This window comes from Anomaloglossus baeobatrachus, chromosome 7 (assembly GCF_048569485.1).
Source record: "Anomaloglossus baeobatrachus isolate aAnoBae1 chromosome 7, aAnoBae1.hap1, whole genome shotgun sequence".
Taxonomy (NCBI): domain Eukaryota; kingdom Metazoa; phylum Chordata; class Amphibia; order Anura; family Aromobatidae; genus Anomaloglossus; species Anomaloglossus baeobatrachus.
In genome coordinates this window covers 75,185,911-75,202,868 of record NC_134359.1, presented here as the reverse complement: position 1 = coordinate 75,202,868, position 16,958 = coordinate 75,185,911, and the positions used below count along the sequence as shown (strand labels likewise).

Below are 16,958 nucleotides of genomic sequence, written 5' to 3'. Positions count from 1 at the left end.
AATCGCTGCAGAAAGAGTCCGTAATGAAAAAAAAAAAAGCCGATTCCATGCGCTCTGAGTGCAGCCCCTGCCATAGACAGAGCAGGAGCTGCATGCAGAGCACAGGAAAGAAGTGACATGTCACTTCTTAGAACGCACGCTTCGGGCAGTAGCCGAAGTGCTGCGCTCTAATACGCCACGTGCGCACGTCTCCTGCATAATCTTCATAGATTGTGCTGGGGACGCAGGACGCATGCAGTTACGCTGCAGTGCAGATCGCAGCGTAACTGCATGCAAATACGCAACGTGTGCACATAGCCTTACAGGCGGTTTGAGCTCAATCCTCAGCGGAAAGGCCCCAAAACTGCATGTGGATTTTTTTAACCTATTTTCTGCATATAATGCCGTTTTGTGGGGAAAGTCTGTACATAACACTGCGTGTACTCGCAGGAGCAATGGACATTTTGTGGGTTAGGCTAGTTTCACACTTGCGTTGTGCGGCATTTGTCGCATTGCGTTGTGTGACGGATGTAACGGATGCGTTGCATATAGTGACACAACTGATGCGACGAATCCTGCAAAGCAACGGAATCCGTTGTAGCCTTTTTTTCAACACTCAACTGAGCATGTGCAGTTGTGTAAAAACTGATCCGTCACATAGGCCATAGGCTTGCATTATAAAAATGACGTCCGCCGACGGAATCCAGCACATTGCGTTTTTTTGATGCTCTGGGAAGCGCAGAAAAATGCTACATGCTGCGTTCTTTTCGCCCGGCGGATGCAACGTAGGACCGTCAGTCGCAATGCGTCGTCCATACAAGTCTATGGGAAGCAAAACGGCGGATTGCGACTGAAGGAAAAAAAACGCAAGTGTGAAACTAGCCTTACAAAAAACAAGACGTAAGTCACTTTTGAAATGTGTAAGATTTTATTTAACCCCTTCCTGCCCTATTTCCTATGCTTTGAGGTCACGAGAGAATACTAAACAGCGCTTTTGGTTCAGGACAGATCCAATTCGGCCTCAGATTTGAGTTAGTGCCTGATGGAATCGCAGTGGCTGCCCCAGGATCAGGGCAGTCCCGGGCAGGAGCTCCCCCGCCGCAATCCGCGTCCGCAGCAAAACCGCTGCAGACTGGAGGCGGGAGAAACGCGCATGCTCCGGATCCCGAATCTTTCTCCGTGGGAGCAGGGGCGTGTCCCGGGAAGGTGCCGCCCACATTCGGCAGGAAGGGTGGTGCTGGACGGCGGCGGCCAGGCAGGCGTGTCATCGCGTTAACCTGCGGGGCATGGGCTGTGTATGAGGGTCCCCCCCACAACGGCAGCCCCCCCGCCCACCGGCCCGAAGAGCCACAGCGCCGCTTGTCCTCCGTGCGAGGCCTGGACCGCTCCGGTGCTCGGAGCACACAGCAGCATGTCGCGATCCGCGCTGCAGCCCAGTCAGCAGAAGCTGGCCGAGAAGCTGACCATCCTCAACGACCGGGGCATCGGCATGCTCACCCGGCTCTACAACATCAAGAAGGTAAAGGGAGGAGGCGGAGTGCGGCGCTGTGTGCGGCCTGCGGAGCCACCGGGCCCGGCTTTGCCGGTGCGGGGGCAGGGGGCAACCGGCACTGCGAGAACGGTGGGGTCATCCCTGCACTGATGTATGGGGGTGATGAGGAGGGCAGGGCGGCGGAGGGTGAGGAGCCAGCTGCAGGAGGAGGAGGAGGAAATCCTCCATGATTGCAGGAAGAAATCTGTGCGGACATTCCCATGTAATGTGTGACAGGAAGAGCAGGGGCTGATCATCATCATCATCATCTATGTGTGATATCCAGGGATCACTGCTGCTGTGTGATATCCAGGGATCACTGCTGATGTGTGATATCAGGGGATCACTGCTGATGTGTGATATCAGGGGATCACTGCTGATGTGTGATATACGGGGATCACTGCTGATGTGTGATATACGGGGATCACTGCTGCTGTGTGATATCCAGGGATCACTGCTGATGTGTGATATACGGGGATCACTGCTGATGTGTGATATCCGGGGATCACTGCTGCTGTGTGATATACGGGGATCACTGCTGCTGTGTGATATACGGGGATCACTGCTGATGTGTGATATCCGGGGGATCACTGCTGCTGTGTGATATACGGGGATCACTGCTGCTGTGTGATATACGGGGATCACTGCTGATGTGTGATATCCGGGGGATCACTGCTGCTGTGTGATATACGGGGATCACTGCTGCTGTGTGATATACGGGGATCACTGCTGATGTGTGATATACGGGGATCACTGCTGATGTGTGATATACGGGGATCACTGCTGCTGTGTGATATCCAGGGATCACTGCTGCTGTGTGATATCCGGGGATCACTGCTGATGTGTGATATACGGGGATCACTGCTGATGTGTGATATACGGGGATCACTGCTGCTGTGTGATATACGGGGATCACTGCTGATGTGTGATATACGGGGATCACTGCTGATGTGTGATATACGGGGATCACTGCTGCTGTGTGATATACGGGGATCACTGCTGCTGTGTGATATACGGGGATCACTGCTGATGTGTGATATCCGGGGGATCACTGCTGATGTGTGATATACGGGGATCACTGCTGCTGTGTGATATACGGGGATCACTGCTGATGTGTGATATACGGGGATCACTGCTGATGTGTGATATACGGGGATCACTGCTGCTGTGTGATATCCAGGGATCACTGCTGCTGTGTGATATCCAGGGATCACTGCTGATGTGTGATATACGGGGATCACTGCTGCTGTGTGATATCCAGGGATCACTGCTGATGTGTGATATCCAGGGATCACTGCTGATGTGTGATATCCGGGGGATCACTGCTGATGTGTGATATACGGGGATCACTGCTGCTGTGTGATATCCAGGGATCACTGCTGATGTGGGATATCCAGGGATCACTGCTGATGTGGGATATCCGGGGGATCACTGCTGATGTGTGATATCCAGGGATCACTGCTGATGTGTGATATCCAGGGATCACTGCTGATGTGTGATATACGGGGATCACTGCTGATGTGGGATATCCAGGGATCACTGCTGATGTGTGATATCCGGGGGATCACTGCTGATGTGTGATATCCAGGGATCACTGCTGATGTGTGATATACAGGGGATCACTGCTGATGTGTGATATCCAGGGATCACTGCTGATGTGTGATATACGGGGATCACTGCTGATGTGTGATATCCAGGGATCACTGCTGCTGTGTGATATACGGGGATCACTGCTGATGTGGGATATCCAGGGATCACTGCTGATGTGTGATATCCGGGGGATCACTGCTGATGTGTGATATCCAGGGATCACTGCTGATGTGTGATATACAGGGGATCACTGCTGATGTGTGATATACAGGGGATCACTGCTGATGTGTGATATACAGGGGATCACTGCTGATGTGTGATATACAGGGGATCACTGCTGATGTGTGATATACGGGGATCACTGCTGATGTGTGATATACGGGGATCACTGCTGATGTGTGATATCCAGGGATCACTGCTGATGTGTGATATACGGGGATCACTGCTGATGTGTGATATCAGGGGATCACTGCTGATGTGTGATATCAGGGGATCACTGCTGATGTGATATCAGGGGATCACTGCTGATGTGATATCAGGGGATCACTGCTGATGTGTGATATCAGGGGATCACTGCTGATGTGTGATATCAGGGGATCACTGCTGATGTGTGATATCAGGGGATCACTGCTGATGTGTGATATACGGGGATCACTGCTGATGTGTGATATACGGGGATCACTGCTGATGTGTGATATCCAGGGATCACTGCTGATGTGTGATATCCAGGGATCACTGCTGATGTGTGATATACGGGGATCACTGCTGCTGTGTGATATACGGGGATCACTGCTGATGTGTGATATCAGGGGATCACTGCTGATGTGTGATATCCGGGGGATCACTGCTGATGTGTGATATACGGGGATCACTGCTGCTGTGTGATATCCAGGGATCACTGCTGATGTGGGATATCCAGGGATCACTGCTGATGTGTGATATCCGGGGGATCACTGCTGATGTGTGATATACGGGGATCACTGCTGCTGTGTGATATCCAGGGATCACTGCTGATGTGTGATATACGGGGATCACTGCTGATGTGGGATATCCAGGGATCACTGCTGATGTGTGATATCCGGGGGATCACTGCTGATGTGTGATATCCAGGGATCACTGCTGATGTGTGATATACAGGGGATCACTGCTGATGTGTGATATCCAGGGATCACTGCTGATGTGTGATATACGGGGATCACTGCTGATGTGTGATATCCAGGGATCACTGCTGCTGTGTGATATACGGGGATCACTGCTGATGTGGGATATCCAGGGATCACTGCTGATGTGTGATATCCGGGGGATCACTGCTGATGTGTGATATCCAGGGATCACTGCTGATGTGTGATATACAGGGGATCACTGCTGATGTGTGATATACAGGGGATCACTGCTGATGTGTGATATACAGGGGATCACTGCTGATGTGTGATATACAGGGGATCACTGCTGATGTGTGATATACGGGGATCACTGCTGATGTGTGATATACGGGGATCACTGCTGATGTGTGATATACGGGGATCACTGCTGATGTGTGATATACGGGGATCACTGCTGATGTGTGATATACGGGGATCACTGCTGCTGTGTGATATACGGGGATCACTGCTGATGTGTGATATCAGGGGATCACTGCTGATGTGTGATATCAGGGGATCACTGCTGATGTGTGATATACGGGGATCACTGCTGATGTGTGATATACGGGGATCACTGCTGATGTGTGATATACGGGGATCACTGCTGATGTGTGATATCAGGGGATCACTGCTGATGTGTGATATCAGGGGATCACTGCTGATGTGTGATATACGGGGATCACTGCTGATGTGTGATATCCAGGGATCACTGCTGATGTGTGATATCCGGGGATCACTGCTGCTGTGTGATATACGGGGATCACTGCTGATGTGTGATATCCAGGGATCACTGCTGATGTGTGATATCAGGGGATCACTGCTGATGTGTGATATCAGGGGATCACTGCTGATGTGTGATATCAGGGGATCACTGCTGATGTGATATCAGGGGATCACTGCTGATGTGATATCAGGGGATCACTGCTGATGTCTGATATCAGGGGATCACTGCTGATGTCTGATATCAGGGGATCACTGCTGATGTGTGATATACGGGGATCACTGCTGATGTGTGATATCCAGGGATCACTGCTGATGTGTGATATCCAGGGATCACTGCTGATGTGTGATATCCAGGGATCACTGCTGATGTGTGATATACGGGGATCACTGCTGATGTGTGATATCAGGGGATCACTGCTGATGTGTGATATCAGGGGATCACTGCTGATGTGTGATATCAGGGGATCACTGCTGATGTGTGATATCAGGGGATCACTGCTGATGTGTGATATACGGGGATCACTGCTGATGTGTGATATACGGGGATCACTGCTGATGTGTGATATACGGGGATCACTGCTGATGTGTGATATACGGGGATCACTGCTGATGTGTGATATACGGGGATCACTGCTGCTGTGTGATATACGGGGATCACTGCTGCTGTGTGATATACGGGGATCACTGCTGATGTGTGATATACGGGGATCACTGCTGATGTGTGATATACGGGGATCACTGCTGATGTGTGATATCAGGGGATCACTGCTGATGTGTGATAGACGGGGATCACTGCTGATGTGTGATAGACGGGGATCACTGCTGATAGACGGGGATCACTGCTGGTGTGTGATATACGGGGATCACTGCTGATGTGTGATATACGGGGATCACTGCTGATGTGTGATAGACGGGGGATCACTGCTGGTGTGTGATATAGGCGGGGGATCACTGCTGGTGTGTGATATAGGCGGGGATCACTGCTGGTGTGTGATATAGACGGCGATCACTGCTGGTGTGTGATATAGACGGGGATCACTGCTGAGGGGTATTGTACACTACTCAAAGTTGGGGATATTTGGCTGTCAGGTGAAATTTATGGAAAATGTAAAGTTCACACTGCATTGAGGTTTTATCTTGACAGTTGGGCAGATCAGTAGAAGCAGTAATGGTGGTTTCCTCATCGCAACAATTTATTGAAACAAACCAAATGTGGTGTGTATACCCCCCCTCCCCCCAATTATGTCAGTGCCTCAATTACTTCTCACATCTCATTGAGCATCAATTCCAGCTGACAACAATGTCTCCTGCTGTTCACAAGTGGACTATTATCTCCGGAGGCATGGCATCCTACTCTTCTTGGAGAGCGGCCCTCAGGTCATTGAGGTTCTGGGGTACAGAGGTATGGCCTCTACAAGGTGACTCAGCTGATCCCATAGGTTTTCTATGGGATTCAGGTCTGGAGAAAGTGCAGCCGCTCCTTTTGAGGTACCACAATTTCCAGCAGCCATTCCCTAATGATGCGACCTCGATGAGCTGGAGCATTGTCTTTCATGAAGATGAAATTAGGCCGGTGTTGTTCATGCAGGGGCACAATGACTGGATTACTTGTTATTCCAGTAGTGGGGGCTGTCACTGTACCATTCACACAATGTGGGGCAGTTCTGTAATGACTAGTCAGACCTGCCCTCACTGTAACACCACCACTGACGGCTCATCTGGTGACAACAGTGGCTGATATATCGCGCTCTCCTTGACATCTCCACCATTGATGGTGGCCATCGTACCTGCACAGAGTGAATGAACTTTCAGTGCACAGCACTGAGGCTCACTGGTCCCTCGTCCAGCGTAGGTGATGTCTGTGCCTGGTGATGTGGTCAGTACCCTTGCAGTTCGTTAGCACGCAGATTACGCTGATGTAGACGGTTTCAAATGGTCAGACATGACACTTGGGGGCCTCTCATCTCCTTTAAATATGCCTGGAGTTGAGGCATTCACTAACTTTACAAACAAAAAAAACACCCCCCCCCTCCCCAACAACCCCCTCCCCCCTCCCCAACGAGTTCATAGTTTGGGCGCTTTACATGTGCAAACCACTCACATCGCTGTGCTCAACCCAATGCAAGCTGCTTGCAGTGTTTGATCAGCTCGCGCTGGGGGTAACAACAGCGTGATCAGATGTAGTGTGCACCCCAAAAAATCCCCGCTCACCCTCCCCTGGAAGTGGTCTGTTTATGGCTGGCTGCATGTGCGCAGAGACTCAAACTGCCCAATTAGTGATTGGGGTTCAGGTCAAATCCAGATCCCAAACCAAACTTTTTCAAAAGCCCAGCTGCACCCGCCGAACCAAACTTCCACAGGTCCGCTCATCTCAAGTCATCAGTGTGAGATGTGGCCAAAGGACGTCTGCTTCTCTGCTTTTCTTTGACTCTTAAGGCCGCTTTACACGCAACGACGTTGCTAACGAGATGTCGTTGGGGGTCACGGAATTCGTGACGCACATCCGGCCTCGTTAGCGACGTCGTTGCGTGTGAAACGCAGGAACGACCGCTAACGATCAAAATTACTAACCTGATCGTTGACGCGTCATTCTAATCCCAATTATCGTTGCTGTTGCAGGACACAGGTTGCTCGTCGTTCCTGCGGCAGCACACACCGCTACGTGTGATACCGCAGGATCGAGGAACTACATCATACCTGCGGCTGCCGGCAATGAGGAAGGAAGGAGGTGGGCGGGATATTCAGCCCACTCATCTCCGCCCCTCCGCTTCTATTGGGCGGTCGCTTAGTGGCGTCGCACGAACTACCCCCTTAGAAAGGAGGCGGTTTGCCGGCCACAGCGACGTCGCTAAGCATGTAAGTATGTGTGACGGGTGTAAGCGATGTTGTGCGCTACGGGCAGCGATTTGCTTGTGACGCACAACCAACGGAGGCGGGTACGCTCGCTAGCGATATCGCAGCGTGTAAAGTGCCCTTTAGTCTCTCTATCTCTGTTGCAACCTGCTAATGACACTCTGTGACACTCTAAGCTCAGTAGCCACTTCCATCTGAGAACATCCTGCTTAAAGCCTTGCAATGGCACAGTACTGCTGATCAATTGTTAGGTCTCGTCTTGTTCTTATGATGTCAAAATGTGAGCAGCGTGATGAGGACGACTGTTTAATACCAATTCTAATTGAGCCCCAAAATTTATTGATCAGACACCTGTTGTGAACTTTGCCATTCGGCTCCTTGTTAGAGAACAGCAAATTGTGCAACAAGTTCTGAAACACTGAACAATTGGACATGTCCAGTTAAAGGGTTAGAGAAGGTCACATTAATGTCACCTGAAAAGGTTAGAGGGCATCATAGGATCATCCAGAAATTTCACCAGAAATCCAAATATCCCTGTTTGTGTTAGTGATTGTGGAATCGAGAGATCACTGGTGGTGTGTGTGATACATTGTCACTCCTATATATAAATAATCACCTGATGTAAACAATACAACTGACCAGGCCGCACACTGCACTGTATACATCACGGGTTTTCTCTGCCATTGGTGTATATGCCCCATACACATTAGTCGCCCATTGCTTCTGATTTGGGCAGGACGAGCCGATCACCTCCTGACGATCCCCTGACAGATGATGTTGTGGGATGTAAGGATCGGGTGAGCATATATTATTTTCACTGTATTGCCGCCTGTGTGCAGAATTTTATTTATTTACATATTTTTGCTCTCAAAACTCCTACAGGTTTTTTTTTTTTCTTAAAGGGGACAACCGGTCAGAATGTCCTGTATACCTGGCTAGTCTCTGTCACCTTGAAGCACCTCTGATTTCTGTAGACCCTTTTGGCACTGCACAGAGATTGCTATTATGGTAACTGTCACCTTCTCAGCAGACTCTATTGATTTGTATGGACGTGCGCTGGGAATGTTCTTTAAGGTTTAATAACCCGAATTTCAGTGGTAAAGTCCCCATTCTTTCTGGTGCTGAACGTTACACACATCATCTTCTCATGTATTGACCGGTATTATGGTTGAATTTTATCTTAAAGGAATCAGTGTATATGACCAAGATGCGGGTGCTGGACGTGCTCCGGTGTTATTTAGTCTCCATATATCGGACTCTGGTAGAAATCTGAACCCTTCTGAATGATGGAGGGGTGGGCACACCGGATATTAGGAAGTTAGAGCCTGTTCTGATATTTTGTCTTTATATTTCACTTTACTGATGCATTATTCTGAATTTCTGTAAGTCCGTACTCAGAACGCCATAAATCTCCGACCGGTCTTGTGTGCAAATTTTGCAGAGCACAAGATCTGCCTATTTTATATACACTAGTCGGGGTGATCCTGGAGGGGCTCATCAACACTAGAGATGAGCGGACCCCTGGACGTTCAGTTCTGCGGGTTCAGCCGGACTTTAGATACAGTTCTGTTCTGGACTTGGACTTGACCTGAACCTCAATAGAAGTCACTAATTGTGCATGCAAGTAAATATAATTACAGGCTCACTGCTAATTAAGGGGCTTAAGGGTAAAAAAGGTACTCAATTTAAGTTAGTATAACCCCAGCACTCAAGTAAGGGGGGACAAAATATGGAATGCAAGTGAATTTATCATGACAAACTGCAAAAAGTGAACCTCGACTAGAGCAACACCGACGTTTCGGCTTTTATGCCTTTCTCAAGGTTGTTGCGTTATGCACAAAAACAAGACTGCCTGGGTCACTTTGGACAAACATATCAGAGAGGTAGATGCAAGGTTCTTCACCTATTGCAGAAAGTATTCACAGTAATGGTGAAGTGATGGAACAGAGTGATGATGTAAGAAAGCGCCTGCAAGGATGGCCCAGGGAACGCGTATCAGTGGTGATCGCCACTGCTGCTGTGACCACTGCTGATACGCGTCCCCCGGGCCATCCTTGCAGGCGCTTTCTTAAGGGGGCTTTATACGCTGCGGCATCGCTAATGCGGAGTCGTTGGGGTCACGGAATTGGTGACGCACATCCGGCTGCATTAGTGATGTTGCTGCGTGTGACACCGATGAGCGATTTTTCATCGTTGCAAAAACGTGCAAAATTGCTCATCGGTGACATGGGGGTCCATTCTCGATTATCGTTACTGCAGCAGTAACGATGTTGTTCTTCGTTGCTGCGGCAGCACACATCGCTATTTGTGACGCCACAGGAACGAGGAAGCTCTCCTTACCTGCCTCCCGGCCGCTATGAGGAAGGAAGGAGGTGGGCGGGATGTTCCGGCCACTCATCTCCGCCCCTCCGCTTCCATTGGGCGGCCGCTCAGTGACGTCGCTGTGACGCCGCACGGACCGCCCCCTTAGAAAGGAGGCGGTTTGCCGGTCACAGCGACGTCGCCGGGCAGGTAAGTATGTGTGACGGGTCTGCGCGATGTTGTGCTGCACAGGCAGCGATTTGCCCGTGTCGCACAACAGATGGGGGCGGGTAACCACGCTAGCGATATCGGGACCGATATCGCAGCGTGTAAAGTAGCCTTTACATCATCACTCTGCAAGCGGCTCGTACTGGGCTGAGCACCAAGTGTACCAGAGCACAGCGATGCTCGTCTACATAAGTAAAGCGCCCAAACTCTTGTTTTTTGTTTTTTTTCGGTAAAGTCTGTTCCTGGTACGAACACTGAACATCGAGTTCGCTCAACTGTAATCAACACTTTTTCAGACTACTGCATGCTGCAGTTTTCCTTTTGCTCCTTGTGAGAATTTGTCGGTGCACACACACTGGTTACTATTGGGTCTATGCGCTGTCTGTGAGCACACGGACTGAAAATATGGCCGTCTGCAGGATCCTGAAGGCGATCTCCAAAACTGCGTTGGAGCCAATGCCGTTGGTCCTGTCCTGTTTGATGGAGAAGTCTGTATAGGGCAACATGCAGCTCCTGTCAAAATGACTGACGGCACAATGTCGGGTCCTCCAGGCTTCTTTGCAATCTTTCATGGATGATCCAACACTCTTGTTTTCAGCATGGAACAGTAAGGCCCTTTGCGCACTGGTAAATTTCTTTTTCTTAAGAAAAATCTGCACCCTCTTGCAAATTACTGCACCCGAAGCAAAAACCACGGTAATAACGCACCCGTGGTTTTGCAGCGTTTTTTCTGTGGGTTGGTCCCTGCGGTTTTTTTTACCATTTTTATGGCAAAAATCTGCGGAAAAGAAGTGACCTGCTCATTATTTTTGCTGCGGAAATTCTGCATCAAATCCTAGAGGTCAAAAAACGCTGTGTGCGCATGGCATTTTTTTCTATAGCTTTTGCTGGGGAATGACTGTAGCAAGGTTAGGAACAAAGAAACACACCTTTTCTGCCGCAAAAACCACAGCAAATCCGCGACAAAAACCACAGTGTGCGCACAGGGCCTAAACCAGATAAGACTGCATCTGCAAGCCAAATTGGGAGTGTTGCTGGTGCATGGCGATGGGTGGAAACTCTGTGCTTAGGTGTGTGCAGCACCGCAGTAATTATATGGTTGTTAATAATAATAATAATAATAATAATAATATTATTATTATTATTATTATTATTATTATTATTTTATCTTTTATACAGTTAGGTCCAGAAATATTTGGACAGTGACACAAGTTTTGTTATTTTAGCTGTTTACAAAAACATGTTCAGAAATACAATTATATATATAATATGGGCTGAAAGTGCACACTCCCAGCTGCAATATGAGAGTTTTCACATCCAAATCGGAGAAAGGGTTTAGGAATCATAGCTCTGTAATGCATAGCCTCCTCTTTTTTTCAAGTGACCAAAAGTAATTGGACAAGGGACTCTAAGGGCTGCAATTAACTCTGAAGGCGTCTCCCTCGTTAACCTGTAATCAATGAAGTAGTTAAAAGGTCTGGGGTTGATTACAGGTGTGTGGTTTTGCATTTGGAAGCTGTTGCTGTGACCAGACAACATGCGGTCTAAGGAACTCTCAATTGAGGTGAAGCAGAACATCCTGAGGCTGAAAAAAAAGAAAAAATCCATCAGAGAGATAGCAGACATGCTTGGAGTAGCAAAATCAACAGTCAGGTACATTCTGAGAAAAAAGGAATTGACTGGTGAGCTTGGGAACTCAAAAAGGCCTGGGCGCCGTCCATGGATGACAACAGTGGTGGATGATCGCCGCATACTTTCTTTGGTGAAGAAGAACCCGTTCACAACATCAACTGAAGTCCAGAACACTCTCAGTGAAGTAGGTGTATCTGTCTCTAAGTCAACAGTAAAGAGAAGACTCCATGAAAGTAAATACAAAGGGTTCACATCTAGATGCAAACCATTCATCAATTCCAAAAATAGACAGGCCAGAGTTAAATTTGCTGAAAAACACCTCATGAAGCCAGCTCAGTTCTGGAAAAGTATTCTATGGACAGATGAGACAAAGATCAACCTGTACCAGAATGATGGGAAGAAAAAAGTTTGGAGAAGAAAGGGAACGGCACAAGATCCAAGGCACACCACATCCTCTGTAAAACATGGTGGAGGCAACGTGATGGCATGGGCATGCATGGCTTTCAATGGCACTGGGTCACTTGTGTTTATTGATGACATAACAGCAGACAAGAGTAGCCGGATGAATTCTGAAGTGTACCGGGATATACTTTCAGCCCAGATTCAGCCAAATGCCGCAAAGTTGATCAGACGGCGCTTCATAGTACAGATGGACAATGACCCCAAGCATACAGCCAAAGCTACCCAGGAGTTCATGAGTGCTAAAAAGTGGAACATTCTGCAATGGCCAAGTCAATCACCAGATCTTAACCCAATTGAGCATGCATTTCACTTGCTCAAATCCAGACTTAAGACGGAAAGACCCACAAACAAGCAAAACCTGAAGGCTGCGGCTGTAAAGGCCTGGCAAAGCATTAAGAAGGAGGAAACCCAGCGTTTGGTGATGTCCATGGGTTCCAGACTTAAAGGGGTGGTCCACCCATTTTTTTTTTTTCCCCCAATGATTTTCACTTATTATTGTCTGCATCTTCTTCAATAGCCTCTATTTCAATTTCTGGCACTGAGCGGCGCTATCCTGCACGCTCCGTGCCGGTCACATGACCCCCTGGAGCTGTGGCCGCCGGCATCCTCTGACGTCCCGGCATTTCCGGGCTCTCAAACAAGACGGGTACGTCACAGGATGCCGGCGCCACTCACAGTGACTGACAGGGCTGTTGGCGGTGACTACCGCACGTCACAGCACAGCATCGAGGGGAGGAGCCGGAGAACTTTACTGTGGAGCGGTGAAGGCAGAGCGCGCGCTTACCAGCATTCAGCTGTGGCAGGTACGGGCTCCAGTGTGGAGTACAGGGGGGTTTCCTCCACTGAAATCCCCCCTGTCACGCAAGTATCTGATCACACTGTCCACCCGCCCGCTCTGCTCAGCTGTCAGGAGAACGGGCGGTGTCGGCAGTGTGATCATATACTCCCACCAGCAGCACAGCTGCATGGGACCAATCTGCTCCACTCTGTCACCTGCACTACAAGTTCCAGAGTGGAGACAGTGACATGCTCTGCTCTGACACATAGTTTGCTGCATGTCACTAATTGTCTCCACTATGGGACTTGTAGTGCAGGTGACCGGATGATACATGTCACTGTCTCCACTCTGTGATTTCTGCTGCATACTACCAACTGTATACACTCTCACCTGCACAAGTCCCACAGTGGAGACAGTGACATGCAGCACACTATGTGTCAGAGCAGAGCATGTCACTGTCTCCACTATGGGACTTGTAGTGCAGGTGACCGGATGATACATGTCACTGTCTCCACTCTGTGATTTCTGCTGCATAGTACCAACTGTATACACTCTCACCTGCACAACAAGTCCCACAGTGCAGACAGTGACATGCAGCACACTATGTGTCAGAGCAGAGCATGTCACTGTCTCCACTATGGGACTTGTAGTGCAGGTGACCGGATGATACATGTCACTGTCTCCACTCTGTGATTTCTGCTGCATAGTACCAACTGTATACACTCTCACCTGCACAACAAGTCCCACAGTGGAGACAGTGACATGCAGCACACTATGTGTCAGAGCAGAGCATGTCACTGTCTCCACTATGGGACTTGTAGTGCAGGTGAGAGTGTATACAGTTGGTACTATGCAGCAGAAATCACAGAGAGGGGCAGTTAGTGACATGTATCATCCGGTCACCTGCACTACAAGTCCCATAGTGGAGACACATAGTGACATGCAGCACAGAAAGACCAAAGGATAAAAGCTCTATTACCATGATTAGGCAGTGCACACAGGAAGGAGGGGAGGGAACTGTTGTGGTGGAGATCTGAGGGGAGGGAACAGTCAGAATGGGTTGGGAGATAGATTGCTAGTTACTGCAAAGGATTATGGAAGTTGTAGTAACTGAACACAGGAAGTTAAGAGAGAGATTAACTCCATCAGAGCTGGAGCCAGAAATGAAGATGTTATGCTAGACCATGATAAAAGATAATATTGGTAAAATAACGTGATAGATGTGTTTAGAGGCACATAATAGCAAGATTTATCAAAAAAAAAACAAAACAGTTTTGGTAACTGGACAACTTCTTTAAGGCAGTGATTGCCTCCAAAGGATTCGCAACAAAATATTGAAAATAAAAATATTTTGTTTGGGTTTGGTTTATTTGTCCAATTATTTTTGACCTCCTAAAATGTGGAGTGTTTGTAAAGAAATGTGTACAATTCCTACAATTTCTATCAGATATTTTTGTTCAAACCTTCAAATTAAACGTTACAATCTGCACTTGAATTCTGTTGTAGAGGTTTCATTTCAAATCCAATGTGGTGGCATGCAGAGCCCAACTCGCGAAAATTGTGTCACTGTCCAAAGATTTCTGGACCTAACTGTGTATATATATATATATATATATATATATATATATATATATATATATATATATATATATATATATATATATATATATATATATATATATAAATATATATTTTTTTTTTTTTTTTGGGAACTTGATTTAAAAAGTACAAAAAAAAATTATGGACAAATTGAAAGTCAAATCCATCTGTGCTGGTTCTGTTACATCTTGAACCAATGATGTACGTGTGAATGACGCCTAAAGATGATTTTACCACTTATGTCATTCTCAGAGTTGTACAAAGCCATCATACGGCAGCCATATTAGTCTCTGGTCGCTATGGTAACCCCCTACTGAGGCTTTATTTCGGATTCATACCGTATTCGTAAGAATAAATTGTGGCCTGTTCTAAGATATACCTCATTATGGAGGTGCTGGGGAAACGCTCGTGTCACTCAGAAATCCAAAAGGGGAATAGATTCAAGAACAGAGGCAACATGGAAACATTCAGAAAGAAACCTGTGCCGCCATGGAGCACAAGCCTCATCTTGGCGGGCGCCAGTCATTCCTGGTGGTGGGAGCCTTACATCCGTGTATGTACGGACTTAAGGGGGCTTTACACGCTACGATATCGCGAATGCGAAGTCGTTGGGGGTCACGGAATTGGTGACGCACATCCGGCCGCTGTAGCGATGCTGTTGCGTGTGACACCGATGAGCGATTTTGCATCGTCGCAAAATCGCTCATCAGTGACACGGGGGGGGTCCATTCTCAATTATCGTTACTGCAGCAGTAACGAAGTTGTTCCTCGTTCCTGCGGCAGCACACATCGCTCCGTGTGACACCGCAGGAACGAGGAAGCTCTCCTTACCTGCCTCCCGGCCACAATGCGTAAGGAAGGAGGTGGGCGGGATGTTACGTCCCGCTCATCTCCGCCCCTCCGCTTCTATTGGGCGGCGGTTCAGTGACGGTGCTGTGACGTCGCTGTGACGCTGAACGAACCGCCCCCTTAGAAAGGAGGCGGTTCGCCGGTCACAGCGACGTCGCCGGGCAGGTAAGTATGTGTGACGGGTCTGAGCGATGTTGTGCGGCACGGGCAGCAATTTGCCTGTGTCGCACAACAGATGGGGGCGGGTACCCACACTAGCGATATCGGGACCGATATCGCCGCGTGTAAAGCGTCCTTTAGACATCATGGCCGCCCAATGTGTGCAGGCGGAGTACGGACTTAGACATCATGGCCGCCCAATGTATGCAGGCGGAGCTGAATTTGAAGGGCCATTCAATGAGTACTGACTAATGAGCCGTGGGTAACTGTGGTGTCAGAAGTAAAACAAAAAAAGGGGTCGTGTTGTCCCTGGCAACCAGAGGAACGCTTGTTATTTACTAATAAAGATTAGAAAATGAAAGCAGTGATCTGTTGTTGCTGTGGTAACAAGGCTAGAGACATCCCGGTAGTCAGCGCGTCCCTCACAAGCCGGGATGTTTGCTGTCATAATTACACCAAATGAGTGAATAATCACCCATAGTAAATGTGATTTCATACATACATTATATCACAAAAGTGAGTACACCCTTCACAATTTTGATTATCTTTTCATTGGACAACACTGAAGATGTGACACGTTGATACAATGTACAGTGTCAGTGTCCAGCTTGTATAACAGTGTAATTTTGGTGTCCTCTAATAACTCAACACACAGCCATTCATGTCTAAACTGCTGTCATAAAGTCAGTACACCCCTATGTGAAAATGGCCAAATTGCACCAAAGTGTGAATATTTTGTGTGGCCACCATTATTTTTAAGTACGGCCTTAACGCTCTTGGGCATGGAGTTCACTAAAGCTTAGGGGTCACTGGATCCTCTTCCATCCTCCATGACGACATCACGGAGCTGGTGGATGTGTTAGAGACCTTGTGCTCATCCACTTTCCGTTTGAGGAGGCCCCACAGATGCTAAATAGGGTTTAGGTCTGGATACATGTTGGCCAGGCCAGCACTTTTACCCTCAGTGTCTTAGGCAAGGTAGAGGTTGTCTTTGAGGTGTGTTTCGAGTCGTTATCACTTTGGAATACTGTCCTGTGTTGTAGTTTCCCAAGGGAGGGGATCATGCTCTGCTTTAGTATGTCACATTACATGTTGGCATTCATGGTTCATTCAATGAACTGTAGCTCCCCAC

At 48.3% G+C, this 16,958-nt stretch overlaps 1 protein-coding gene across 4 annotated transcripts in view; it reads left to right on the top strand.

Annotated features, from left to right (window-relative positions):
- The first annotated feature begins 1,174 nt into the window (after positions 1–1,174).
- Positions 1,175–16,958, top strand: part of NCKAP1 (NCK associated protein 1) — a 241,185-nt gene continuing 225,401 nt past the window's right edge. For all 4 annotated transcript variants that reach the window (XM_075317420.1, XM_075317419.1, XM_075317418.1 and 1 more), the window contains exon 1: positions 1,175–1,498. In XM_075317420.1, the coding sequence (XP_075173535.1) occupies positions 1,277–1,498 (222 nt within the window). In that variant the 5' untranslated portion in view covers positions 1,175–1,276. The remainder of the gene's footprint in view (positions 1,499–16,958) is intronic.